At 42.1% G+C, this 27,666-nt stretch overlaps 4 protein-coding genes across 4 annotated transcripts; 3 read left to right on the top strand and 1 right to left on the bottom strand.

The window, feature by feature from the left end:
- Nucleotides 1-486: 486 nt before the first annotated feature.
- Nucleotides 487-2,562, top strand: FPOAC1_000224 (uncharacterized protein; the record flags this gene model as incomplete). Its single annotated transcript, XM_044844843.1, has 3 exons — nt 487-1,597; nt 1,644-1,992; nt 2,043-2,562. 3 exons carry the CDS (start codon nt 487-489, stop codon nt 2,560-2,562), a joined length of 1,980 nt encoding a protein of 659 aa, XP_044710759.1.
- A 336-nt stretch (nt 2,563-2,898) lies between these two features.
- FPOAC1_000223 (uncharacterized protein) lies at nt 2,899-3,756 on the bottom strand (the record flags this gene model as incomplete). The annotated part of the gene is made up of 1 exon (XM_044844842.1): nt 2,899-3,756. One exon carries the CDS (start codon nt 3,754-3,756, stop codon nt 2,899-2,901), a length of 858 nt encoding a protein of 285 aa, XP_044710758.1.
- A 13,621-nt stretch (nt 3,757-17,377) lies between these two features.
- Nucleotides 17,378-17,779, top strand: FPOAC1_000222 (uncharacterized protein; the record flags this gene model as incomplete). The annotated part of the gene is made up of 1 exon (XM_044844841.1): nt 17,378-17,779. One exon carries the CDS (start codon nt 17,378-17,380, stop codon nt 17,777-17,779), a length of 402 nt encoding a protein of 133 aa, XP_044710757.1.
- Nucleotides 17,780-25,060: 7,281 nt separating this feature from the next.
- Nucleotides 25,061-26,723, top strand: FPOAC1_000221 (uncharacterized protein; the record flags this gene model as incomplete). The annotated part of the gene is made up of 4 exons (XM_044844840.1): nt 25,061-25,444; nt 25,496-26,020; nt 26,070-26,173; nt 26,222-26,723. The coding sequence occupies 4 exons, from the start codon at nt 25,061-25,063 to the stop codon at nt 26,721-26,723; spliced, it is 1,515 nt and encodes a 504-aa protein (XP_044710756.1).
- Nucleotides 26,724-27,666: the final 943 nt, after the last annotated feature.

Below are 27,666 nucleotides of genomic sequence, written 5' to 3'. Positions count from 1 at the left end.
TAGAAAGGCTTTTTATATATTATTTGCTTCCAGTCGTATTTCAGGATGTGGTATCCTAAACACCATCAGCATTTCACCCCATTGATAAACCACTTGACCACCCCGAGTGCTATTAAACGAAATCCCCAAACCACAAAAGACCAGCAACTGTTTTGTTTTAATGCAACTTCAAGTTCTAAGCCACAACGTAGAGTGAGGCTGTACTGGGTAGGCACCATTGACTGGCTCCGATTGCATGGACACAAGGCAACTGGTTCGCATATACAGTGTAGTGTCACACCGCACCCCAAAATCCACCCCAAAATCCACCCCGCTGCGCCCCAAAGCTGCTCATCCTCAGTCTCACTTCAGGCTCCCTCCGGAATCTCTTTTCCTTTAAATTACCTGAATCACATTCGAGTAGCCTGCAAGTCCAAACCTTTCATCTCTTTTGTTATATCCATCTTTCTCGTTACACTCAACCTCGATAGCAGGCGCTTCTGAGACATGGCTTCTGTTTTGGATCATGTTGAAAGGAGCATGATCAATGACGAGGCGGGTTCAACGCCAAATATTGACGCTGAAAAGGATTTTGTGGTTGAAGGAAACCCCTTTGCCTTCATGCCGGGCCAACTCATCAAAATGTTCAGCCCCAGAAGTCTTGAAGCGTTTTACAGGTTAGGCGGCATTGATGGAATTGAAAATGGGCCGCAAACACATCCAACGACTGAGCCTGCCATAGAGCGCCCTATGATGCGTCGAAGGGCGAAAGTAACATGGTCTTCGACAACTGAGCACTCAAACGACTGCCAGTGTCACGAACAGCAGGATGAGGAATTACCTTCGACCGCCATTGACTATCACCCTTCTCTTGCTGTTGAAGTGGAGGATGTCTACTCACACCTAACAAAGGTACGGGCTAGATGCACAAAAATCCAACATGGCCGCTGCGGAAACAACGAGAAGAACTCGGATCTCAGTTCTGAGAAGTGGGATGCCCTAGAGGCCGTAAATCGGTCGCTCTTGGGCAAAGACCACGACCTCTCGATCGCCTCACCGTCAATCAGTCCACAGCTTCAACACTTTAGAAAGCTTGTGTACGATCATTCTCTGCAATCTCGAAACCTACGTCGTTTCAGTGACTGTTTACTTCCTCTTCTGAGGCGTGAGCAGGACCTAGAATCTGCAGAACAATGGATGGAAATGATGAGTTTGTCCTCTTCCCTTGTGGAGATACTTGGGAAGAACGATTTGGTCTTTGGTGAAGAGGAAAAAGAACTCTTGGACACGATCGACCAGATTGAGACCATATTGAGGGAATTGAAGTTATGGTTCAGGCGCAGGTACAAAAGCCTAAGTGTCACAAAGGAAGTGACTGAAAAACAAAGCCTGGTTGAGGTCATATTTGAATACCCCAATAATATCAGGCACACTTGCACAACCATGCCATGGACTATACGTCCCGCGCTGCTGATACTTTGGGGTGTCTGCTGGATGTTCATCATCTTCGGAGGAGCGGGCCGACCAGGATATGAGGAGCTCGAAGCGCTTAATCCCCTGGTTTCGCCTGTGCCAGCCGTTTATGATCTTGATGATTTCTTGGACTTTGACATTCCAGGTAAGGCCCTCACTGACTTGACGACATTTTATCTAATGTATAACAGTTACACTTTCAGACTCGATTGTCGATGATCCCAATAGCAGAGGATATGGCAGCATATTGGACGATTTTGCGTTCGGAAACATTGAGATGTTGAACGATCCCAACAACGCTTTAGTCTTTTCCCAGACCACCCCCCGAGATCCCAACTTCTTATGCCAGGACTTGATGTCTCGAAACGATGCACAAAGCGCGGGTATACTCGGGCAAGATTCTACCAAGACATCGTCAGCTGCTGGTATCCAGAGCTCATTTCTGGGAGAGCCTCTCAGTACCGATAAAATATGCGCCAGTGGTGCCGCAGGCAGAGTCGACGTTATTGGATCTGATCCTCCAGCGACCAGCGCCGATGAGTGAGTAATAACACCCCCTTGATACCAGAATGTATGCTGAACAGATATAGAAGGTTTACAAAACCAAAACCCCGGTTTATGTGTTCGAACTGTTCACAAACGTTTGTAACGTCCTTTACCTTATCTCGACATCAAGCAGAGTCTCATCAAAGGCCGGAAGAGTTGTTCCTATGCCCCAGCCCTCGCTGCAAGAGGTCTAGTGCAAACTTCCCTTTCAAGCGTCATTTCCACTTGAAAAGACATCTCGATAAGTGTAAACATTATCAGCAATCTCTTCAACAGCAGGACGATCAAACATCGCCAAGGTCAGCGTCAGCACCAACTCCGGTATCACATCTACAGTATGCAGAGACAGACCAAGCAGTCATAGCTGATGAGAGGGCCAAGAGACCGAGGCCTGATGATGAAGGGTCAGATGATGAATTACTGTTGGCACAGGTGAAAAAGAAGTACAGAAAGATGGAAGAAGAGGTTAGGAAGAAGAAGGATGAGTATCTGAATGCTCTGAATGGATTGGAAGCGCTTGAGAAGGCCATTGAAGTCTTGAAAGCCCCTCCGAAAAAGTCTTAGTCAACTATTTACGTGGTAGCGATAGGTTGAAGAAGCCCTGAAAAGGGACTTGAAAAGGATCAAATGAGTGAGGGAAGATTGTATCAGATTGAACAACTGCTCTAAAGCATTATCTAAACAAGAGTCTAAAAGGGTCCTTATAACAGTGCACAAGGGCCACGGGTCTTGACGTCGATGAAACCATGAGCTTCCGGGCCATCAGCGGGTTGGTCTGCTGGTCCGGAGGTACAGTTATCAGTGAATTAGGATATGTTGATAGTGGGTTTCCCAAGCTTTCTTAGATCTTGCCAATGGAAACAGGACATGTGTACAAGGCTGTTGTAAACGGGAATAAACTCATAAATCTGATACACGGCTAGATCCTTTACATGCAACAAAGACAGATGCTGTCGACTTAATACCAACACCGGGGCCTGACGATCTCGTGAATGGAACTGCACGCTCCCGCACGATAGTCTTCATCACCTCAGCACCTTTTTCCTTTTCCTCTTCGCTCCAACACCCAAACACTTTAGAACCGAACCCGTGGGTCAAAAGGTCAGCGACTGCATCTGCCGTCTCGTCGCCCAGATACACATCAACTGTAGTGTTGATACGCACATCGAGCCCAGCGCCTAACAGTACGTCTTTAGTGTGCTCAGGATCAAGCCAGATGTCGGAGACTGGCGGCTTAAAGGGTGTATCGTCGGGGCGGATCTGAGCCTGGACCTCCTGAATGATCTTAATATGTCCCATCATCGCCCATCCGGTGACGACCGCCACTCCGTCAGGGTGAAGTGTGCGCGCTATCTCACAGGCGCCCTTGTCAGGGTCGCTGAAGTACATAATACCCAGACTCGTAATGGAATGGGTGAAGGTATCGTCGGGAAAGAAGAGTTGCTCGCCGCCCATGACGGCCGTGTGGACGTTGTGTTGGGAGGAGAACCTTTCGCTGGTAATGCTGACCATGTTTTCTGCAACGTCAACAGCGTGAATCTCAGGCTGGATCCCGGACTGTACGATGATATCTGTGACGATGCCGGTGCCGCATGCATTGTCCAGAATCTTGGACTCAGACGTCAGAGTCTTTAGATCCGTGATGAAGTTGATTGCATGCTGGGCAAGTTCCCGAGTAGCTCCACCAGTGTTTGTCTCATACTTGTCTGCAGTCTTGTTGAAGTGTTTGGTGGTCGACAGCTCCGGAGTAGACGACATGGTGACGGGACAAATAGCTAAAGGTGAACCTGAAGATAGCACCACCAGTAAATAGTAATGGGCTCATAGACTTATATCTTATATTGAAAGATGATGAATGCCTTAATTATACGGATGTCGGAGTAATCCGTATACTTCGGGACTTATGCCTCGGAAATCTCCAAACAATAGTCGGAGTAATCCTGTATATGTCTAGATGTCAGAGGACTGCGTGTTAGTCCGACAGGAGGAGTCACTCTTAAACCAATTATTAATAATCTTCTTATCATTACGGGGCTATGCTTAACCAGAGGAGGCTAGGTACAGAAGGCCACAGGGGGCAGTGTTCTAAAAGTGCAAATATGATATTTTTTTAATATAATAACCCCTTCTATATAGACTTATTAAAGAGGTATTTTTTATAATTATTAAATAAAATAAGGTTTATTAATATAAATAGGTTATATATTTATATAATTATATTATTAATTTTATAATAGCTTTTTTTTTCTTTTTTTATATAATATATAATTCCCTATTAAAAATATTATTTAAATTACTATAGTTATATTATATTTAAGTTAATAGAGAGAAAGTAAATTATATAACTTTATTAATTTAACTATAATATAAGCTTTTATTTAATTTTTTTAAACTTTATATTAAACTCTCTTATATATATATAAATTTTTTTCTTATAACTTTAACCTTAATAGAGTTTCTTTATTAATAGATTAAGCCTTTATAGTTAAATTTATAAGAAAGCTATTATTATTAAATATATTAAAATATTATAATTATTATAATAAAAAGCCTTATCTTTATTAATTATATTAAATAGTATAATTTATTAAAGAATATAGTCTCTTTAAAATTACCTTTTAAATTATAATAATACTTATTAAATAAGTCTTTTTTCTTTATAACCCTATATATATTATATATAAAGATCTAGAGAAATAAAAAAAAATATAAAAATCTATAATTAAATATTATTAATATTACTTTATTTTTTACTTTAATTAATTAATTTTAATTTATTAAAATATACTTTAGTAAAATTATTAAACTATATAGCTTATTAAAAGTTAATTAGCTAGCTTAATTTAAGGCTTTAAAGATTAAATAGTAATTTTAATCTTATTAATTTAAATAATTATATAATATAATAATATAATATAATAATATTTTAATTATAATTAAATTAATTTAATATATTATATATTAAAAGTAGAATATTTTATTTAATTATTTAATTATCTTTTATTATAATTATTATATTAAATAAAAATAAAGAAAGATAATTATATTATCTGTCACGGGCTGAGTCCGGCGGTACGGGTGGACAGGGAACGCTTCGGGCGTAATAGGTTCTATTGCTACGGATAGGCACTGCAGGCAGGTCAGGCTCTATTAACAAGACGTAGCTCAAGGAGCTACGTTCAGGATCTGACTGGCGGTCTAACTAAGGTTACGGCGATAACGCTATCGCCACGTGATCTGATCCACTTGTGGCTCTAGGGTAGGTTGGTCTGACTTCGAGCTGTGACAGTGCCCCCCTCTTTAGCATCGAGCTCTGCCGAGACGGGCTACTGTGGTCCGGGCTTGTCAGGGTATCTCCTGTGGAAGTTCGCCACGATCTCTGCAGCATTCTCCACGTAAGCAGCAGGGACTTCTGTTGGGTCTGCATATCCGGCCCATTTCACAGTATACTTCAGCCTGGGGCGGCCTCCTCGGCCTCGTCTGTCCCATCGGGAATCCACAATGTCTTCAACCTCCCACTCTTCCACTCCTTCGGCTTCTACTGGCGGTGGCGGGTCTACGTTCTGACCGGGCAGCGGATTGGTGGCAGCTGGCTTTAGCAGGCTCGTGTGAAACACGGGGTGTATCTTCATGCTGGCGGGCAGTTCCAGTCGATAGGCGTACGGGGAGATGACCTTGCCGATCTTCAACGGGCCGATGTTCTTCCAGTCTAGTTTCTTCTGTGGCCTAAGGGTCTTGATATTCCTGGCGTCTAGCCACACTGGAGTCCCCTACTTGGTATCGTCGGGCAGGTCGTCTGTGTCGGTTCGCTTGGGCTTCGTAACGGGCTTGTGCGGCAATGCTTTCTGATCTCAGGTGCTCTAGGATGTCGTTCATCGTCTTTGCGAACTGTTCTGCGTCTCTAGTGGCTGGGGTTCCTCTGACTGTAATCGTGGGTTCAAAGCCCATTCGCGGGTGGAATCCATAGTTTGCAAAGAACGGAGATACGCCGGTGGTTTCGGATTTCAGGGAGTTCGCTGCGAACTCGGCCAGGGGGAGCCATCGGTTCCAGTCGTCCTGTAGGTATGACACGTAGGCTCGCAGGTACTGTTCCAACACAGCGTTCAGGCGTTCAGTCTGTCCGTCGGTCTCAGGGTGGTAAGCGGTGGATAGTAGCGAGCTGATCGACAGTTGTTTGGTGAGCTTCTGCCAGAACTCCGCTACGAACTGGGGTCCCCGGTCCGATACTATAGTCTGTGGGAGCCCATGTAGCTTCCACACTTCCTTCAGGTAGTAATGGGCTGCGTCTTCGGCATCGCAGGTTCCTTTGCATGCGATGATATGTCTCATCTTGGTCAGGCGGCAGGCTATAATCAGGATGGCGTCATTTCCTTCGCTGGGCGGCAGATGTGTGATAAAATCCATTGACACATGTTGCCAGGCTCGTTCGGGGATAGGCAAGGGTTTCAGCACACCTTGCTTCGCTTCTCGGGCTGGGTTGGCTCTTCGACACGTATGGCAGTTCTTAACCCATTGTTCGATGTAGGCCAACATTCCGGGCCAGTAGTAATCCCGGGAAAGCAGGTCATAAGTGCGGGCACGACCTGGGTGTCCTGCTATAGGGTGTTCGTGGCAGGCTTTCAGCAGGGCGGTCTTGAGGGCGTCGTGGCTCGGGATATAGATGCGGTCCCGGTACAACAGTCGTTCCTGGACGATCTTGCACTCTGCAAGCGTAATCTTCGGGTGTCGCGGTGCGTCGGTCCTGAGGGCTTGTAGTATCGACTGCAGGTCTTCATCGGTCTGGTATCCTTCGTTCAGCAAGCGGTCGATCTCTTCTGGTAGCTCTATTGAGAGTGACGGCTCCTCGGGTGTTGGTGCGGGTTGGTTCTGTTGTAGTGGGTGGCGGATGCGGGCTCTCTGGACTCGTAGCGGCGGAAGTTGCCAGTTCTCTTTCTTTAGTACCACCTGGCTTTGGTGCGCTAAGCGCTCATCCCCCTCTTTAGGGAGGTCTTCTGACCTCCTGGTCAGGGCATCGGGTTTAACTCCCTGTTTCCCAGGTCGATATGTGATCTGGAAATTAAATCGGGACAGGAACTCAGACCAGCGGGCTTGTCGTCGGTTAAGTAACTTCGTCGTCGTAAAGTACTCCAGGTTCTTGTGATCCGTGATCACTTTTATCGGTGAGGGTGCCCCCTCCAGTTCGGGTCTCCATTCTTCGAAGCAGCGAATAATGGCCATGAGTTCCTTATCGTAGATCTCGTAGTTGCATTCCGTGGACGTATGCTTCTTGGAGAAGAAGGCTACCGGGTGCAGCCTTCCGTCATCGTCGTATTGCGACAGCACACCGGCGGATACATAGTCAGAGGCGTCTGTCTCCAGGATTACGTCCTTCGTCCAATCGAAGGGGCGTAAGATCGGTGCTGATGTGAAGGCTCCCTTCAAGTCTCGGAAAGCCTTTTCGCAGGTTTCGTCCCAGACGAACGGTACGTCTTTCTTTGTCAGGTGGTTCAACGGGGCTGTAAGCTTAGAGAAGTCACGGATGAACCTCCTGTAGAAGTTCGCAAATCCTGTGAAAGCTTGTACATCTGTCAGGCAGGTCGGGGTTTGCCAGTTCTTAACAGTTTCGATCTTTGCAGGGTCCATTCGGATGCCGTCTCGTCCCACGATAAGGCCTAGGAACTTGGTTTCCGTAACCATGAATTCGCATTTGGCTGGGTTTGCGAATAACCCGGCAGCTCTCAGTTTTTCAAGCACCATCTTTAATTGCTCGACATGTTCTTCTCGGGTCCGGCTATAGATCAGGATATCGTCCAGGTACGCAGTGCAGAATATATCCAGGTATTCCCTCAGCGCATCATTAATGTACCGCTGGAAGGTCGCGGGGGCTCCTGTTAGGCCGAAGGGCATAACCAGTGACTCATATAATCCGAATCGGGTGCGGAATGCTGTCAGGTACTCCTGGCCTTCCTTGATACGCAGATTATTGAAGGCCGATACGATGTCAATACGGGAGAAGTATTTCATACCAGACAGGTTATTCAGGGATTCTTTGATCAGGGGGAGCGGGTAGCGGTCCTTAACCGTAATATTATTCAGGGCTCGGTAGTCCACGCAGAAGCGTAGACCACCGCCGGGTTTCTTGACGAATAGTACCGGGGAGGCTACAGGCGACGAGCTTGGGCGGATGAATCCTTTACGCAGATTCTCGTCTAGCCACTCTCGTAGGGCTGTCAGTTCGTTCCGGGACATTCCATACAAGGGTCCAAACGGCAGTTTTCCTCCTGGGGTTAGCTCGATGTGGTGGTCTCCAGATCGGTGCGGTGGTAGCTTCTCTGCCTCCTTAGGCGAGAAAACGTCCTGGAACTCTCGAAGTTCTTCCGGCAGCACGAATGCCTCTGGCTCAGGCTTAAGCAGGTAGTCCAGTTGCTTCAGGGTGACGGTGAAGAGGCGGTAACGGTCCTTCTGGCTGTATATTCGGGCGGTTCGCAGGGAAACCGGGAGGATATCCTTTCCCTCCAAGGCTGGTGGGATACTCCCTTTCATCTGGCGCATGAACTTCTTCGGGACGGTCTGTAAAGCCTTAATCCTTGTAGGCTTGGTTGGGGTGTTGCAGAATTTCTGGCAGTACGGGCTGTTAAATGTGAACGTGTGGGCCGCGAAGCCCACCTGCGGGTCGTGTTGCTTTAGCCAAGGCATTCCCAGGACAATAGGGTAGCTGGCTAGCTGGGTCACGTAGAAGATCATGCTCTTCTGCTCGTGATCGGCAATGCGGAGTCCGGCGCGGACGTAGTAGGCGACCTTCCCGCTCTCGGCAGGTCGCCCGTCGAACACTTCAATCTCGAAGGTTCTCTTCAGGGGTCTAAACTTCAGGTTCTGGGACTTAGCCCAGCTCTCGTCGATAAACCCTTTTCCTTCCGCTCCGCTATCGGTCATAGCGTAAGACGGAATTGGTTCTCTTCCGGCCACATTGAGGCTGGCAGGCAGTATCATCAGGTTCGAACGTTGGTTGTTCTCGTTCTCAATCGGGATTCCATGAACGGAGGCGGCGGACAGTTTAATCTTCGGTACAGTAGGTGCGGGGAGGGGAGCCTGGCGCCGACTTAAGACAGGCTCACCCCGTTTTCCTGGCGTCCTCGGGAGTGTCTAGATCGGCGGGAACTGGCGCGGCTGGATGTAGGCGAGTGTGGAGACGGGGGCTGGCTGGTGCGGTTGGGGCTATAAGCGAAGGTGGCTTGACGGAGCCTGGTTGGACGTGTGTCAGGTTCGGGACAGTCGCGGAGGTAGTGGTTGGCTGAACCGCAACGGAAGCACTGGTTGTTCTCCCGTCGTTGGTTAGGGCGGTTATAGCGGCGCTGATTGCTGAGGTCCATAGGTTCTCCGGCTGGTTGGCGGTTTTCGGGGGGGCTTCTCCCTCTACGAGGCGATGGGGACTTCTTTCGGAGTGTCTGGGGGTACTCCTTCAGCGGCATATTCGTCTTTCGTGACGCAGGCTGTGGCTCCGCTGCGAAGCGGCGTCGTCGGTTTTCCAATTCTTGTAGGAAGGTGGCTAGGTCGTGATATTTATAGCTAGGCGGTGGGTTGTGTATAAGCATTCCGCGTAGTTCTCGGGAGACAGCTTGTTCCAACAGGGTAGGGAGGGCCTCTTCTGACATTTCTCCTTCCAGCGCGAGGCGTTGGAACTCGGCGAAGAAGGTGCTGAAATCCTTGTGAGTCTGGCGAAGGCGGAATAATTCGGCGCGGGCATTATTGATCCGGTTCGGGTCTCCAAAAGCGCGTTCTAGTAGATCGATAATATCCTGGTAGTCGGGGAGTTGGCATTCACCAGCTTTAATGTGCGGTAGGACTTGTGCATAGGCGCGTCCCTTAAGACGGCCAGTTACATAGGACATTCGGGCGAGGCGTGTCGGGAATCGGTCGTGGTTAGCTTTTAGTTTTGAGTGTATCTGGGAGACGAAACGGCGTAGGTCGCTCCGTTCGCCCTCAAACTTGTCAGGGTCGGGTAATCGTTCGGTAAGACTGGTTGATTCGGTAGATCGGGAAGAAGGCGGAGGAGTCGTTCCCATAGGAGTCGCTACACGAAGCTCAGCGGGAGCGCTAGTCTCGGGGGTTCACGGATAGTAGGTACGGTAGGTCGGGTGGCATCGAGGGCGCGACGTTCGGCGAGGCGGGCCTCGAAGATGTCGTCGTCCTTCCTCTTTAGGGCCTTCTCGTGTTGTTGCTCAGTGTACTCGAGCTGGGCTCGGGCAAAGTTACGCTCAGTGGTGATTTGTTGCAGGGATTGTTCGAGTCCTTGATGTTTATCCTTCATGTTCTGGGTCTCATTCTCCAGCTGGGATATACGGTTCTGGGCGTTCTCGGCGTAGGTATAAACGTTCCGGAAGTATTCGAACCAATCGTCTAGGTGTTCCGGGGCATGGTCACGGAATGACTCGACGCTGTCCGGCAGGAAGGGCGGGAGCGGGCGGGCAGACATCGCGTTCGGTGTCCAACGGTTAGGAGCTACGTAGTGTCACGGGCTGAGTCCGGCGGTACGGGTGGACAGGGAACGCTTCGGGCGTAATAGGTTCTATTGCTACGGATAGGCACTGCAGGCAGGTCAGGCTCTATTAACAAGACGTAGCTCAAGGAGCTACGTTCAGGATCTGACTGGCGGTCTAACTAAGGTTACGGCGATAACGCTATCGCCACGTGATCTCATCCACTTGTGGCTCTAGGGTAGGTTGGTCTGACTTCGAGCTGTGACAATTCAACTCTTTACAAAAGAGCATAGCTTTAGTATAGCAAAGTATAATAAGTACTCTTATAAGGGACAGCTAATACAGTATTCTATTCAATATGATCGATACAGGGATCCTTAACCAAGTAGAGGCTCTGGTCTTCGTCAGAGGAAGTCACGAAAGTGTAGGTATAAGTAGCTAGTTATTGCAGAGGCTCTTAAGGAGGGTAAATGGTTTCTCCATCAACATCAGGATACAGAACATCACACCCATAATCATCCTCTAAGTAAGATATCATCAGCTCATCCATCTTATCGCCGCCTTACTTCCCCAGTTAAGGCAACTATCAAATCTATTAGCCGCCAAGTTAGCATTCAAGCGCAGAATATATAGGCTATCGTGGAAAAACAATATCCCGAGTTAATATTTACACAACGGGATATCTATAATACTCAGGCTTTAGTAAGCCAAGAGAAGCTTATAGGCTATTTACCTACTGCTGCCTTACTTAAGCTTTTTAATGAGTAAAGAGTTCCTTATGTTGTAAAGTGGGCACTAGACGAGCCTAGCCATCTTCTAGGCCTTGTCTAGATATTCCCCTATTATATCCGGATATAGAAGCAGTTCCCAGAGGTAATCAGCCTCAATAACACATATAATACTAACCGATTCAAGCTCCCACTCTTCCAAGTAACCAGGCAGACCTGTCTTAGCATAGTATTTAATGCTGCCTTTAGTCTTATTAATAATGAATGACAAGAAGGATTCCAGTTTCTTGCAGAAAGCGTTTCCACTCTTCTATCAGAGCACTTAATACAACAACCAGCTATTATTATCACAGACTTTAATAACTCAATAAAGGCTGCCTTAGATAACCAGTTTCCTGGGGTCCAGCAGCAGCTCTGTATTCATCATGTTAACTCCAACGTTCTTCTTCAGTTAAAGCAGAAGTAGGTTAAGAACCCAGAGAATAGCAATAGCCTAGATATTAGTAAAGTAGATAAACCTACCGAACCCCAAGCTACTTTAACTCTGCATAACTACGCACTTATCTCAGCTAAATCCTCCTCTAAGGTTCTTTATACTTATCAGGGGGTCCTCCAGATATAGAAGCAGGTTCTCTTTGCAGAGACCAAAGAAGTACATAAGAAAGTATAGATTACTCTCTATAAGGAGTTTAATAATCAACGCCCTATTCTGCAGTATCTTTTTAACACCTACATGCCAGTCTATACTTAATAGGCCCATTGCTTTATTCATAAATACCTAAACTACGGCATCCATATGACCTCAGGTACAGAGGTAAGCAATAATAACATCAAGAGCTACCTATTAAATAGGATAAGCCATCTTTACAAGTTAGTAAAAGCAATGCAGGACATGCTACATAATCAAGAGCATGACTTTAAAGATACTTGCGGAAACGACGAGGTTCTTCGAGATCGTAAGTTCCTTAGGTCAAGCTCTGACTACTTAGGCAAGCTCCAGTCCCTTGCATCATCAAAGTGTCTAAAGCTTATCAAGAGCCAATACCGATAGGCACGTAAAGCACTGCCTACTAGAAAGAATCCTAATCCTAGGCCCCTTAACCTATATATAGATAAGTACTCTATCTCAACTGAACTCAGTATACTATACTATTATATAATTCACTCACGTATATACTCTACGAAAGCTTTCACAAAGTAGGATATTCACCCTCGCTGGCGACTTCATGAAATATCCTCTTAAGATCTATATCAAAAGATCCTTAACCTAAAGATTACTACATCTCTTAAAGGGCAGCCAAAGAATACAAAGCAAGGAGTGCCAGCAGACCTTATACCTTCTACAATATCTCAAGAAAGCAGTCAGGCCTTAGTATCTCAGCCGCAAGCATCTCAGTCCTAAGCATCTCAGTCCTAAGCGCCTAGGTCCCAAAAGAGAAAGCGTGGCCGCCCACCCAAAAGCCAGAATAAGTTAACCCTAGAAAGGGAGAATAAAAGCCAAGAAACTATCGCTACTCAAGGGACCACAATAGGTAAAACTATTTACGTTAAGGCTAAGAATACTACAGGCATTCGCGCAAGTAAACAGAGAATTTAGGCAAGTATGCGAAGAACAAGAAGTCAATAGGAGTTATTATAGGTAGATAAATATAACCTATATTAGAATTAAATTCATAATCCCTCTGATATATCTTTTATATAAGACCAGACCTAGTAATAACCTCTTTTCTACAGTTATAGTAGGATTATTAGGTGGGATTATTCCTTGCAGGGATTATAGAAGTACTAGTAAGGTAATATTTCTTTAACCAATTAAATTACTTAAAAAGTCATACGTCCATAAGGTCATGCATCCGTAGTAAAAGTATCATGCATCCCTATCAATTCCCTTTAAATATTATAATAGTATTTTAATTATCTTTATATATAATTATAATTTTAATATTATTATATTATTAAATATAATAAAAGAGTTTATTTATAAAAGTATATAGCTATATTACTTCTTTTATAGCTTATATCTATTTAATATATTTAGCTTTAGTAAATAATAATATAATTATTAATTAATATCTTAAGCTCTAGTTAATTACTTTATTTTTAATATTAAAGATATATCTAGATATTAAATATTATATTTTAGTATTACTAGCCTAGTCTAAATATAAGTAATTTAATTGCTCTAGTATACTATATCTTATTATCTTAAGATATAGTAAAGTCTTTATTAAATAGTTTAAAATAAACCTTTAAGTTAATTAAAACTTAGACTATTAAATAGTCTTCTATCCTAAGGTCTATAAGGATTTTCTTAATATATCCTTCTTATAAGAAGAATAGCTTATATTTATATTATAATTAAATAATAAATATTCTAAGGTAATAATTATATAGTCTAAAGTTTATTATTTAGAATTATTTAAATAGAGCTTTCTTAATATTATTAATATTAGACTTTAATAGTTTAATAATAAGTAAGTTATTAATATAGATAATTATAATAATATTATCTTAAATAAAGACTTTTATATTTATATATAGTAATATAAATTTAAAGAAAGTAAAGAATTTAAATAGTATTTTATATTAAATATAAGGTAATTATTTTAATTTATATAATACTTTCTTAAGATAATATTTTCTATTTAACTTATTATTAAAGCTTTCTAGTTATTTAATTTAGATTTTTTCTTTAATATTACTATAAAGAAAGGCAGTCTTAATATCTATTTATTTTACCTTAAGGTTAAAAGTAATAATAATTATAAAGATAAGTTTATAACTTATAGGTTTTATAATTAATATAAAGGTCTTATAGTAATTAATATTATATTATTATTTAAAGCCTTAGATAATAAAATAGGCCTTATAATATAATATATTTCTATTTATATTATATTTCTATTTATAGACTTATTTCCCTTATAAAGGTTATATATTTACTAGTAAATATATAAGGTATTATATTTTATTATTATTTAATAACTTTATTTTACTTTTTATTACTTTTATCTATTTATTTTAATATATACTTTATATTACTTATTTATATATTTTTAATTTAATAATATTTACCTTTTAAATAAATAGTAATAAATATATAAATATTATTTTAATAAAAAGGTTAATTCTATTATCTTTAATATTTTAATTAGTATTAAATATATAGTTTATATTATATATATTTTAATATAGTAAATAAAGTTCTAATTAATTTTAAATAATATCTTAAGGTATATAATAAATATTAATTAATTTAATTCCTTATAGAAAAGTAATAATAATTAAGTTATATATAAGAATATATATATTCTAGTCTTATATATTATATTTAATTATATTTAAATTATTTATATTAAAGTTATTTATATATAAGTTATTTATATATATATTAAAAAGAATTATATATAGAATACTTATATATATTATACTTATATATATTATACTTATATATAATTATTAAGGTATATATTAAGGTAATAATAGTAATATATTATCTAGGATAAATTATATTCTTAATTATATATTTATAAGTTAATAGATAGTATATAGATTTAAGTCTTTTTTCTTTTTATTTTATAATTCTATAAAGTTAATATTATTAATAATAAAGATATTATTATTATTATCTAAGAAAATATAGTTATAACTTTCTTAATAGCTAAAAAGATAATAATAAATACTTTTTTCCTTTAGTTTCTTTTATTAATTTAATAAGAAAAGTATATATCTATAAGAACCTAGGATATAAAGATATTTAAGGTTTAATTTATTATTATTTTATACTTTATATAGTATTATCTTTATACTTAAGATTAAGCTAATATTATATAGATAATTAATTATCTTAAGGATATATAGCTATTACTTTTTATTTAATTTTAAGTTTTTTAATATTAAATTAAGTTTTTCTATAAAGATATAATTCTAAATATTAGCTAGTTTATTCTATTAATATTATTTTATTATTATATAGAGAATCTTAATTCTAAGGTTATTATAAAATAGTTAAAATAAATAAAATATATTCTTTCCTTTATAATTAAAGTAAAAGTATTAAATAATTTATATTTAAGTCTTAAGGTTATAAATTAGCTTATAAAAGTATATCTTAAGTTCTAATTTCTATTTAATTAAGAAAATCTATATTATACTTATATAATTATAAATAAAAATAGCTTAATAGTATTCTCTATTAATACCTATTAAGGGAAAAAGATTAATAATATCTATATATAGGCTTTCTAGTAGTTATATCCTCTTCTTAATTAATTATATATATTTTATTTTATATATCTTTATTTTATAGTATAATATATAGATATATCCTTCCTTAATAAGATAAATACTTAATAATATATATTTAAGGTATTTAATATTTAATTTATTAAAATAAGTAAGATATTTATATTATAATTAGAGATTAAAATTATTAATTTAAAAGCTAACTAGAATAATATCTATTTAGCTATTATTCTTATTAATAATATAAATACTATATTATTTAATTATAATAAAAATAATTTAATTATAATATATTATAATAGTTTTTCTTTTTTAAATATTATAATAGCTTTATCTTTATTAAAGGCAGAGATAAAAATAAGGTTAATATATATATTTAGTATATAGAGATATTATTAAAATAATAAAGATTTAATATTCTTAAGTTTAAATTTATATATACTTTATCTTTTTAATATAATTTATATATACTTTATCTTTTTAATATAATTTATATATTTATAATTCTATTAATAGGATTACTATTATATATATTTAATAATATAAATTTATTATATTAATAGAATATATATAAAGAGGTACTACTATTAAGGATATAAATCTATTAAAATACTTATATTATCTTAAATAAAGTTAATTAAGATTATAATAAGGCAATATTATCTTATAGTTAAGTCTAGCTAGAGTATTTAGTAATAAGTTTATTAATATTAAGATTATATAATTTAATATAGGCTAAGTAAAGATATATAATTATAGCTAATTTATTTTAATTAATATTCTTATTATCTTATCTTTATTAAAATTAGACTTTTTTTATTTTATAAAAATTAAGGTTATTTAATCTCTTTTTAAGCTCTAGATAGAGAAAAAAATATTATCTATCTAAGTAACCTAGTATTTTATAGTATATATAATAATAGTTATTTTATAAGTATATATATCTAGGTTAATAAATAGGAAACTATTTAATTATAAAGGTAATTAAGTTTAATTTAAATTATTATTATATTAAGTATTCCTTTTATTAAGCTTTTAATATAGCTATTTTAAAGATAATAATAATAAATTCTATATTATTTTAATTTTATTATAAAATAAGATAATATTATTAAAAGAAGTTCTTATAAAAACCTTAATAATTAAGATTAAATTTATTAAAAAACTTCTAGATAAAGAAAAGATTATTAATATAATATATCTTATATAGTAATTAGAGTTATTTTTAAAGTTTATAAGCTTATTTAAAGTAATTAATAATATTAATATAATTATTAAGTATAAGTTATTAAAGTTTTATATTAAGTTCTTAGAAAACTATATTACCTTATAGTATATAGTTTTATTTAAGAGTTTTAAATAAATTAAATATATTATTTTCTATCTTAAGAATAAGAGAATATAAAATAAAATTAAATTTATTCTTAATACTATTATAGATTTTACTTTATTTATATTTCTATTTTTATATATAAGATATATTAATTATATTAATTATACTTTTATTTTTTTCTTTAATTAATTTCTTAATTAATTTAAAACTATTTTTTATAATTATAAGGAAGTATTTATAGCTTACTATTTTAATCTAGTTTATTATCTTAAGTTTTTATATTATTTACTAATTTAGTATTTCTAGCTTAAGAATTAATAGGATTTTTATTAATTTAATAGTTTTTTGTCACAGCTCGAAGTCAGACCAACCTACCCTAGAGCCACAAGTGGATGAGATCACGTGGCGATAGCGTTATCGCCGTAACCTTAGTTAGACCGCCAGTCAGATCCTGAACGTAGCTCCTTGAGCTACGTCTTGTTAATAGAGCCTGACCTGCCTGCAGTGCCTATCCGTAGCAATAGAACCTATTACGCCCGAAGCGTTCCCTGTCCACCCGTACCGCCGGACTCAGCCCGTGACACTACGTAGCTCCTAACCGTTGGACACCGAACGCGATGTCTGCCCGCCCGCTCCCGCCCTTCCTGCCGGACAGCGTCGAGTCATTCCGTGACCATGCCCCGGAACACCTAGACGATTGGTTCGAATACTTCCGGAACGTTTATACCTACGCCGAGAACGCCCAGAACCGTATATCCCAGCTGGAGAATGAGACCCAGAACATGAAGGATAAACATCAAGGACTCGAACAATCCCTGCAACAAATCACCACTGAGCGTAACTTTGCCCGAGCCCAGCTCGAGTACACTGAGCAACAACACGAGAAGGCCCTAAAGAGGAAGGACGACGACATCTTCGAGGCCCGCCTCGCCGAACGTCGCGCCCTCGATGCCACCCGACCTACCGTACCTACTATCCGTGAACCCCCGAGACTAGCGCTCCCGCTGAGCTTCGTGTAGCGACTCCTATGGGAACGACTCCTCCGCCTTCTTCCCGATCTACCGAATCAACCAGTCTTACCGAACGATTACCCGACCCTGACAAGTTTGAGGGCGAACGGAGCGACCTACGCCGTTTCGTCTCCCAGATACACTCAAAACTAAAAGCTAACCACGACCGATTCCCGACACGCCTCGCCCGAATGTCCTATGTAACTGGCCGTCTTAAGGGACGCGCCTATGCACAAGTCCTACCGCACATTAAAGCTGGTGAATGCCAACTCCCCGACTACCAGGATATTATCGATCTACTAGAACGCGCTTTTGGAGACCCGAACCGGATCAATAATGCCCGCGCCGAATTATTCCGCCTTCGCCAGACTCACAAGGATTTCAGCACCTTCTTCGCCGAGTTCCAACGCCTCGCGCTGGAAGGAGAAATGTCAGAAGAGGCCCTCCCTACCCTGTTGGAACAAGCTGTCTCCCGAGAACTACGCGGAATGCTTATACACAACCCACCGCCTAGCTATAAATATCACGACCTAGCCACCTTCCTACAAGAATTGGAAAACCGACGACGCCGCTTCGCAGCGGAGCCACAGCCTGCGTCACGAAAGACGAATATGCCGCTGAAGGAGTACCCCCAGACACTCCGAAAGAAGTCCCCATCGCCTCGTAGAGGGAGAAGCCCCCCCGAAAACCGCCAACCAGCCGGAGAACCTATGGACCTCAGCAATCAGCGCCGCTATAACCGCCCTAACCAACGACGGGAGAACAACCAGTGCTTCCGTTGCGGTTCAGCCAACCACTACCTCCGCGACTGTCCCGAACCTGACACACGTCCAACCAGGCTCCGTCAAGCCACCTTCGCTTATAGCCCCAACCGCACCAGCCAGCCCCCGTCTCCACACTCGCCTACATCCAGCCGCGCCAGTTCCCGCCGATCTAGACACTCCCGAGGACGCCAGGAAAACGGGGTGAGCCTGTCTTAAGTCGGCGCCAGGCTCCCCTCCCCGCACCTACTGTACCGAAGATTAAACTGTCCGCCGCCTCCGTTCATGGAATCCCGATTGAGAACGAGAACAACCAACGTTCGAACCTGATGATACTGCCTGCCAGCCTCAATGTGGCCGGAAGAGAACCAATTCCGTCTTACGCTATGACCGATAGCGGAGCGGAAGGAAAAGGGTTTATCGACGAGAGCTGGGCTAAGTCCCAGAACCTGAAGTTTAGACCCCTGAAGAGAACCTTCGAGATTGAAGTGTTCGACGGGCGACCTGCCGAGAGCGGGAAGGTCGCCTACTACGTCCGCGCCGGACTCCGCATTGCCGATCACGAGCAGAAGAGCATGATCTTCTACGTGACCCAGCTAGCCAGCTACCCTATTGTCCTGGGAATGCCTTGGCTAAAGCAACACGACCCGCAGGTGGGCTTCGCGGCCCACACGTTCACATTTAACAGCCCGTACTGCCAGAAATTCTGCAACACCCCAACCAAGCCTACAAGGATTAAGGCTTTACAGACCGTCCCGAAGAAGTTCATGCGCCAGATGAAAGGGAGTATCCCACCAGCCTTGGAGGGAAAGGATATCCTCCCGGTTTCCCTGCGAACCGCCCGAATATACAGCCAGAAGGACCGTTACCGCCTCTTCACCGTCACCCTGAAGCAACTGGACTACCTGCTTAAGCCTGAGCCAGAGGCATTCGTGCTGCCGGAAGAACTTCGAGAGTTCCAGGACGTTTTCTCGCCTAAGGAGGCAGAGAAGCTACCACCGCACCGATCTGGAGACCACCACATCGAGCTAACCCCAGGAGGAAAACTGCCGTTTGGACCCTTGTATGGAATGTCCCGGAACGAACTGACAGCCCTACGAGAGTGGCTAGACGAGAATCTGCGTAAAGGATTCATCCGCCCAAGCTCGTCGCCTGTAGCCTCCCCGGTACTATTCGTCAAGAAACCCGGCGGTGGTCTACGCTTCTGCGTGGACTACCGAGCCCTGAATAATATTACGGTTAAGGACCGCTACCCGCTCCCCCCTGATCAAAGAATCCCTGAATAACCTGTCTGGTATGAAATACTTCTCCCGTATTGACATCGTATCGGCCTTCAATAATCTGCGTATCAAGGAAGGCCAGGAGTACCTGACAGCATTCCGCACCCGATTCGGATTATATGAGTCACTGGTTATGCCCTTCGGCCTAACAGGAGCCCCCGCGACCTTCCAGCGGTACATTAATGATGCGCTGAGGGAATACCTGGATATATTCTGCACTGCGTACCTGGACGATATCCTGATCTATAGCCGGACCCGAGAAGAACATGTCGAGCAATTAAAGATGGTGCTTGAAAAACTGAGAGCTGCCGGGTTATTCGCAAACCCAGCCAAATGCGAATTCATGGTTACGGAAACCAAGTTCCTAGGCCTTATCGTGGGACGAGACGGCATCCGAATGGACCCTGCAAAGATCGAAACTGTTAAGAACTGGCAAACCCCGACCTGCCTGACAGATGTACAAGCTTTCACAGGATTTGCGAACTTCTACAGGAGGTTCATCCGTGACTTCTCTAAGCTTACAGCCCCGTTGAACCACCTGACAAAGAAAGACGTACCGTTCGTCTGGGACGAAACCTGCGAAAAGGCTTTCCGAGACTTGAAGGGAGCCTTCACATCAGCACCGATCTTACGCCCCTTCGATTGGACGAAGGACGTAATCCTGGAGACAGACGCCTCTGACTATGTATCCGCCGGTGTGCTGTCGCAATACGACGATGACGGAAGGCTGCACCCGGTAGCCTTCTTCTCCAAGAAGCATACGTCCACGGAATGCAACTACGAGATCTACGATAAGGAACTCATGGCCATTATTCGCTGCTTCGAAGAATGGAGACCCGAACTGGAGGGGCACCCTCACCGATAAAAGTGATCACGGATCACAAGAACCTGGAGTACTTTACGACGACGAAGTTACTTAACCGACGACAAGCCCGCTGGTCTGAGTTCCTGTCCCGATTTAATTTCCAGATCACATATCGACCTGGGAAACAGGGAGTTAAACCCGATGCCCTGACCAGGAGGTCAGAAGACCTCCCTAAAGAGGGGGGATGAGCGCTTAGCGCACCAAAGCCAGGTGGTACTAAAGAAAGAGAACTGGCAACTTCCGCCGCTACGAGTCCAGAGAGCCCGCATCCGCCACCCACTACAACAGAACCAACCCGCACCAACACCCGAGGAGCCGTCACTCTCAATAGAGCTACCAGAAGAGATCGACCGCTTGCTGAACGAAGGATACCAGACCGATGAAGACCTGCAGTCGATACTACAAGCCCTCAGGACCGACGCACCGCGACACCCGAAGATTACGCTTGCAGAGTGCAAGATCGTCCAGGAACGACTGTTGTACCGGGACCGCATCTATATCCCGAGCCACGACGCCCTCAAGACCGCCCTGCTGAAAGCCTGCCACGAACACCCTATAGCAGGACACCCAGGTCGTGCCCGCACTTATGACCTGCTTTCCCGGGATTACTACTGGCCCGGAATGTTGGCCTACATCGAACAATGGGTTAAGAACTGCCATACGTGTCGAAGAGCCAACCCAGCCCGAGAAGCGAAGCAAGGTGTGCTGAAACCCTTGCCTATCCCCGAACGAGCCTGGCAACATGTGTCAATGGATTTTATCACACATCTGCCGCCCAGCGAAGGAAATGACGCCATCCTGATTATAGCCTGCCGCCTGACCAAGATGAGACATATCATCGCATGCAAAGGAACCTGCGATGCCGAAGACGCAGCCCATTACTACCTGAAGGAAGTGTGGAAGCTACATGGGCTCCCACAGACTATAGTATCGGACCGGGGACCCCAGTTCGTAGCGGAGTTCTGGCAGAAGCTCACCAAACAACTGTCGATCAGCTCGCTACTATCCACCGCTTACCACCCTGAGACCGACGGACAGACTGAACGCCTGAACGCTGTGTTGGAACAGTACCTGCGAGCCTACGTGTCATACCTACAGGACGACTGGAACCGATGGCTCCCCCTGGCCGAGTTCGCAGCGAACTCCCTGAAATCCGAAACCACCGGCGTATCTCCGTTCTTTGCAAACTATGGATTCCACCCGCGAATGGGCTTTGAACCCACGATTACAGTCAGAGGAACCCCAGCCACTAGAGACGCAGAACAGTTCGCAAAGACGATGAACGACATCCTAGAGCACCTGAGATCAGAAAGCATTGCCGCACAAGCCCGTTACGAAGCCCAAGCGAACCGACACAGACGACCTGCCCGACGATACCAAGTAGGGGGACTCCAGTGTGGCTAGACGCCAGGAATATCAAGACCCTTAGGCCACAGAAGAAACTAGACTGGAAGAACATCGGCCCGTTAAAGATCGGCAAGGTCATCTCCCCGTACGCCTATCGACTGGAACTGCCCGCCAGCATGAAGATACACCCCGTGTTTCACACGAGCCTGCTAAAGCCAGCTGCCACCAATCCGCTGCCCGGTCAGAACGTAGACCCGCCACCGCCAGTAGAAGCCGAAGGAGTGGAAGAGTGGGAGGTTGAAGACATTGTGGATTCCCGATGGGACAGACGAGGCCGAGGAGGCCGCCCCAGGCTGAAGTATACTGTGAAATGGGCCGGATATGCAGACCCAACAGAAGTCCCTGCTGCCTACGTGGAGAATTCTGCAGAGATCGTGGCGAACTTCCACAGGAGATACCCTGACAAGCCCGGACCACAGTAGCCCGTCTCGGCAGAGCTCGATGCTAAAGAGGGGGGCACTGTCACAGCTCGAAGTCAGACCAACCTACCCTAGAGCCACAAGTGGATCAGATCACGTGGCGATAGCGTTATCGCCGTAACCTTAGTTAGACCGCCAGTCAGATCCTGAACGTAGCTCCTTGAGCTACGTCTTGTTAATAGAGCCTGACCTGCCTGCAGTGCCTATCCGTAGCAATAGAACCTATTACGCCCGAAGCGTTCCCTGTCCACCCGTACCGCCGGACTCAGCCCGTGACATGAATGTTCTTATAAAGGGCGTTCTCTGTAGGGGCTGGGTTACCTGGGATTAGAGGATTCGGTATTTTGTCTGGAGGCGGGGACTTGGATTGCTGCGAAGGGGAGCTTTCGATTAGATTAGGTAAAGAGGGAATAGGAACTAAAGAGTGCTGACTTTCGCGAGGAGAGTATGCCGGAGGCGAGCCGTATTTATTAGTATTTAAAGGAGAATAGCCCTATCTTTCCTGCTAACTGCATATAGTATTAAAGAACTTAAGGCATTGCCTTATTATTCGTTGCTTATTACTAATAATATCTTAGACTAGCCCTAAGGCACGCTGGAATTCTACCTTAGGTACTATAGGTACCCGCGTTACTTTTAACGAGCTATAAGGAGAGCCTTAGAAGGGATTGGTTTCTGGTCTAGGAATAGGTACTTGATAAATATTTTGTTAATCTGTTCTACGAGGAAAGTTATTGCGGAGGGTTATTGTATGGTTATATTGGAGCTCGAATGATGACTTGGGTCTGGAATGATGAGGCGATGGTATGGTTGAGAATTGATCAGGGACTGCAGTAAAGATATTATCCAGAGCGTTGATATCCCTAAACCTATAAGAATCGCTAATACTAGGTGTACTGCTAATAGGAGAGGTCTATTGGTTATTTCGAGAGGCAGGATAATGCTGATAGGGCGGCGGTGGATTCGTTAAAAGAGGTGGGCGAAAGTTATGCTGTCGGCTTAGCTGGATGCGTTGGCTGCTAAGTTGAGCGCGTTTTTGAGGCGGCTCTGCTGTGTTAAATAACTTAGACTTAGAGTTGTACGATTGGCGGCGCGTAGAGACTATTGTGATGCTAAAGCATTGATATCTGATGATGATGCAGCGTTAACTTTATTAGGAGGTTAGGTTATAAAGGTAATGATCTATAGTATTGATAATAACATTAGAATTGTCCTGATTGGCTGATGTATAAGTGTTTATAGGAGGAATAATTGATTAAAGAGGAAGGGTTAAGGTGTATTAATAAATACGGGGCTTGGCTAATTAAAGTGCTTAAAAAGTTATGCGTCTATAAGGTTATATGTCTATAGTAAAAGTATTATGCGTCCCTATTAATTCCCTATTTAAAAACCTTTAATTTTATTATAAAATAAAATATATTACTATTTAATAATACTATATTTAAGAATAGATTATTAATAATAATATATAAATAGAATATATTTTAATAATTAATTAAATTATTAATAGATTTATAAAAAGATTTTCTTAATAAGCCTTTAAGAAATTCTATTTAATTTTTAAACTTATTAATAAAAACTAAATATACTATAACTTTAAAGTATTATAATATATTTATTATTTAATTAATTATAAATTAAATAATATTATTATATATATATAAGCTAAATCTATATATATATATTAAATATAGCTTATAAAGAAAAATTTATATATAAATATATATTATTATACTTTAATAGGTTATTATTAACTAGATAGATATATAAATATATTATCTTTTTTTTAATTTTCTACTTATAAAAGTATTTTCTAGGTTTTATTAAAATAATACTATATATTATATAAAAATATATATAAATAGATATTATAAAAGATAAATATTATATAAGGATAATAAAAATAGATTATTATTAGCTTAAAGGGGAGTATTAAGATCTTAGATCCTTATTTATTTAATCTATTAATAGTCTTTATAATATATCTAGTTCCTCTTATATATCTAGTTCTTTAACCTTTAATACACTCAATCAACTATACCACAATAGCCAGAGTTCCCCGCGGTGAATAAAGTTGGCCGCGGGATAATGGAATGATAGCAAAGATAGATGTGGATACAAGTAACTCTTACCCCGCGTTTATCAAGGATCTGGTAGTTCAAAACCCTGTTTAAATAACGATAGACAAGAGATGTTGAGATATACCGGGACTACAAAAGTTCCCGAGACTGTTTACGATAATAAAAGAATCGAAATCAGGAAAGCCTTTGCTAAGGATGAAATGAGATACATTGCGGGACTTTGAAGCAAGTACTAACTAAAGAATGGGTTCTGCTATCTACGCGGTTACATCAAGACCCTCTATTGATACCAACATCCAAGGATGCAGATAACCGTCGAACCATGATAAGGAGGGGCCAACTTTGCCGCGGGGCGAAACGATGCAACATTAAATGATCAACATCCAGATACACCAAAGATAACCAAACACATGTATAAAGCGCATAGAAGTAGCCCAATCCACATGATTTTCTCCCCTCTGTTCAACCGTGGAAAACATGTCGACAGAAAAATACCCTGAAGATCTCAAACATACATCGTCTATCCAAGACGGTACTATAAACGATGTATCAACCGCCGAAGCCCTGACTCTTTGTCATAATGCGGAGGACATTGAGACGAGTCCTGAACTCGCGCGCGCTTTGAGATGGAAGTTGGATCTTCGACTTATGCCGCTTTTGTGCTTCACGTATGCTTTGCAGTCTATTGATAAGAATACGATTAGCTATGCTGCTGTGTTTGGTCTTAGGGAAGATATTGGTCTGAAAGGGAATGAGTTTTCTTGGACTGGAGCGATTTTTTATCTGGGATATCTTGTGTGGGAATTTCCTACGAGTATGTTCTTGCAGAGATTTCCGATTAATTACTTTATGTCTGGAACTGTAAGTATCAATCTGTTCATGGGGAATGTGACCGGGTACTGAACTCTGCAGGTGATTGCTTGGGGCGCTGTGCTCATGGCTCATGGAGCAGTCCACTCATTCCCGGCCCTGGCAGCCGTCCGAACCCTTCTAGGCGCATTAGAATCTGCTATTAACCCAGGAACTATGCTTCTTTTCAGCATGTACTACAAGCGAACCGAGCAGCCTCTACGAATGGGTATATGGATTGGATCCGCTGGTATAGGGTACATCATCGCCGGAATCGCCAGTTTTGGTATCGGACACATCAATTCCTCGTTGACATCGTGGCGAGTGCTCTTCATCATATGGGGTTCCATCACTGTTGCTTGGGGCGTCTTGCTTTTATTTTGCCTACCCGGTGCTCCGATGCGAGCAAAGTTCCTCACGCCTGACGAAAGAGCACGTGTAGTTGCGAGAGTCAAGGATAATGGAACGGGTATTGAGAATAAGCATTTCAAGATGCCGCAGTTTTGGGAGGCTATGTTTGATCTCAAGACTTGGTTGTTGTTTCTGTTTGCTCTTACGAGTAATTCACCAAACGGCGGACTGTCAGCTGTAAGTCTCTTGGTCACATGGGTTTAACACAAACTGATCACAATTATAGTTCCAAGGTCTAATCATTAAAGGTGCTGGATTCAGTACACTTACCACAACACTTTATCAAATGCCTTCTGGTGCAGTTCAACTGATTGCTTGTGTCTTAGCATGGTAAGTCATCGCGTGCCTCCATGATGGTCACATCACTAACAACCGCAGCTGGGGAGCTTCAACTATCCAAAATTCTAGAATTCCAATCATGCTACTCGCTCTAGTCCCATTCCTCGTCGGAGTCTTGGGTCTTCACTTTATCCCCCACAGCGACGCCTACGCCCGTCTCGCATGTCTTTGGATGTCCTTCTCCTACACAGCAACATGGACTTTGAGTATGGCCGTTTCAGTGGCTAATACAGCAGGATATACGAAAAAGATCACGACCAATGCGATTCTCTTGATTGGTTACTGTCTCGGTAACTTCGTTGGTCCGTTCTTTTTCAAAACCGAGCAAGCACCGACGTATGAGCTTGGCGTGGCGATGATGTTTACGTGCATTGCTATCCAAGTCGCAAGTCTTGTCGGACTTTGGGTTTTGTTGTGGATGAGAAATAGGTCTAGAAGGGCATATCATACAGAGGGGGACGAGAACCAGAGGAGAGGATGGGAAATGGGTTTGTTGGATAAGACGGATCTTGAGAATAAGCATTTCCGATACGTATACTAGACGCTAGAATTATGGATATTATTATGTAAAAAGACCCACGATGTGCCGTTGTTCAGCGTCATCAACTTCCCTGCTAGGAAATCCCCAGATATTCCCTGTACCTTAAAGTGTGGAGGTGGACCTTTTGACGTGGAGATGATTGAGGAAGTCCAAGTATGGATTTATTCTTGTCGTTCACATGAAAGATAAATAGTCGAGGATTAACAATTTCCAGCGCGTGTTTATTACGTAAAACAGTGTGACAGAATCTCAACCAGCAGGGGAACATCCGATGCTCAAGGATCACTCAGAATGCCAAGATACAAATGGTTACATACGGCTATCGCTGGGTGCAATCAGTTCAGTTCATCCCTTAATCCACTAAAACCTTATTAATTACGGTGAGGCTCATCTCCAGCCTTGGCCTTTTGGTCCATATCATCGTGTGGCAAGACACAATCGGCGCGGCAGTGGCGGCTAGGCGCGACATAAAGACAGATACGGACTCTGTGTCAGTTCTTTCTAAGCTTCATGTCCCCGTTGTATTGGTTAGAGTTATCAAAAGCCAAGAAAAAGCCAAGTCCTTGGCTCTCATCTCCAAAGCTGAACTAACAGGAAGCTGATACCAACCAGCATCGGATACCCACGGCCTCTCGGAAGGATGGAACTTTATGAGAAGAAACCAAGAGTCTTGATTGTTCTTGACGCCTTCTGAAAACGGGAGGTCGTAGATAAGCGCTACCCCAGATGATGGTATTGGCATTCCCTTGGCGCGTTCTATCATGTCGATGGTCGTTATACCTGACTCAACCACTTGTGCAATAATCGACAAGCAATTGGAATGAGACTGTCTACCTTCCTATCTTGTATCTTGGCGGTTAAATCACGAGAGGGGAGATTGTGCTGTGAGATTTACTTGGCGTCAGTATTAAGTGGTTCTCAACCGCCAAGAATAGGGACTATT

This window comes from Fusarium poae, chromosome 1 (assembly GCF_019609905.1).
Source record: "Fusarium poae strain DAOMC 252244 chromosome 1, whole genome shotgun sequence".
Taxonomy (NCBI): domain Eukaryota; kingdom Fungi; phylum Ascomycota; class Sordariomycetes; order Hypocreales; family Nectriaceae; genus Fusarium; species Fusarium poae.
The sequence above is the reverse complement of the archived record's forward strand: the minus strand, read 5'-3'. Positions and strand labels throughout refer to the sequence as shown.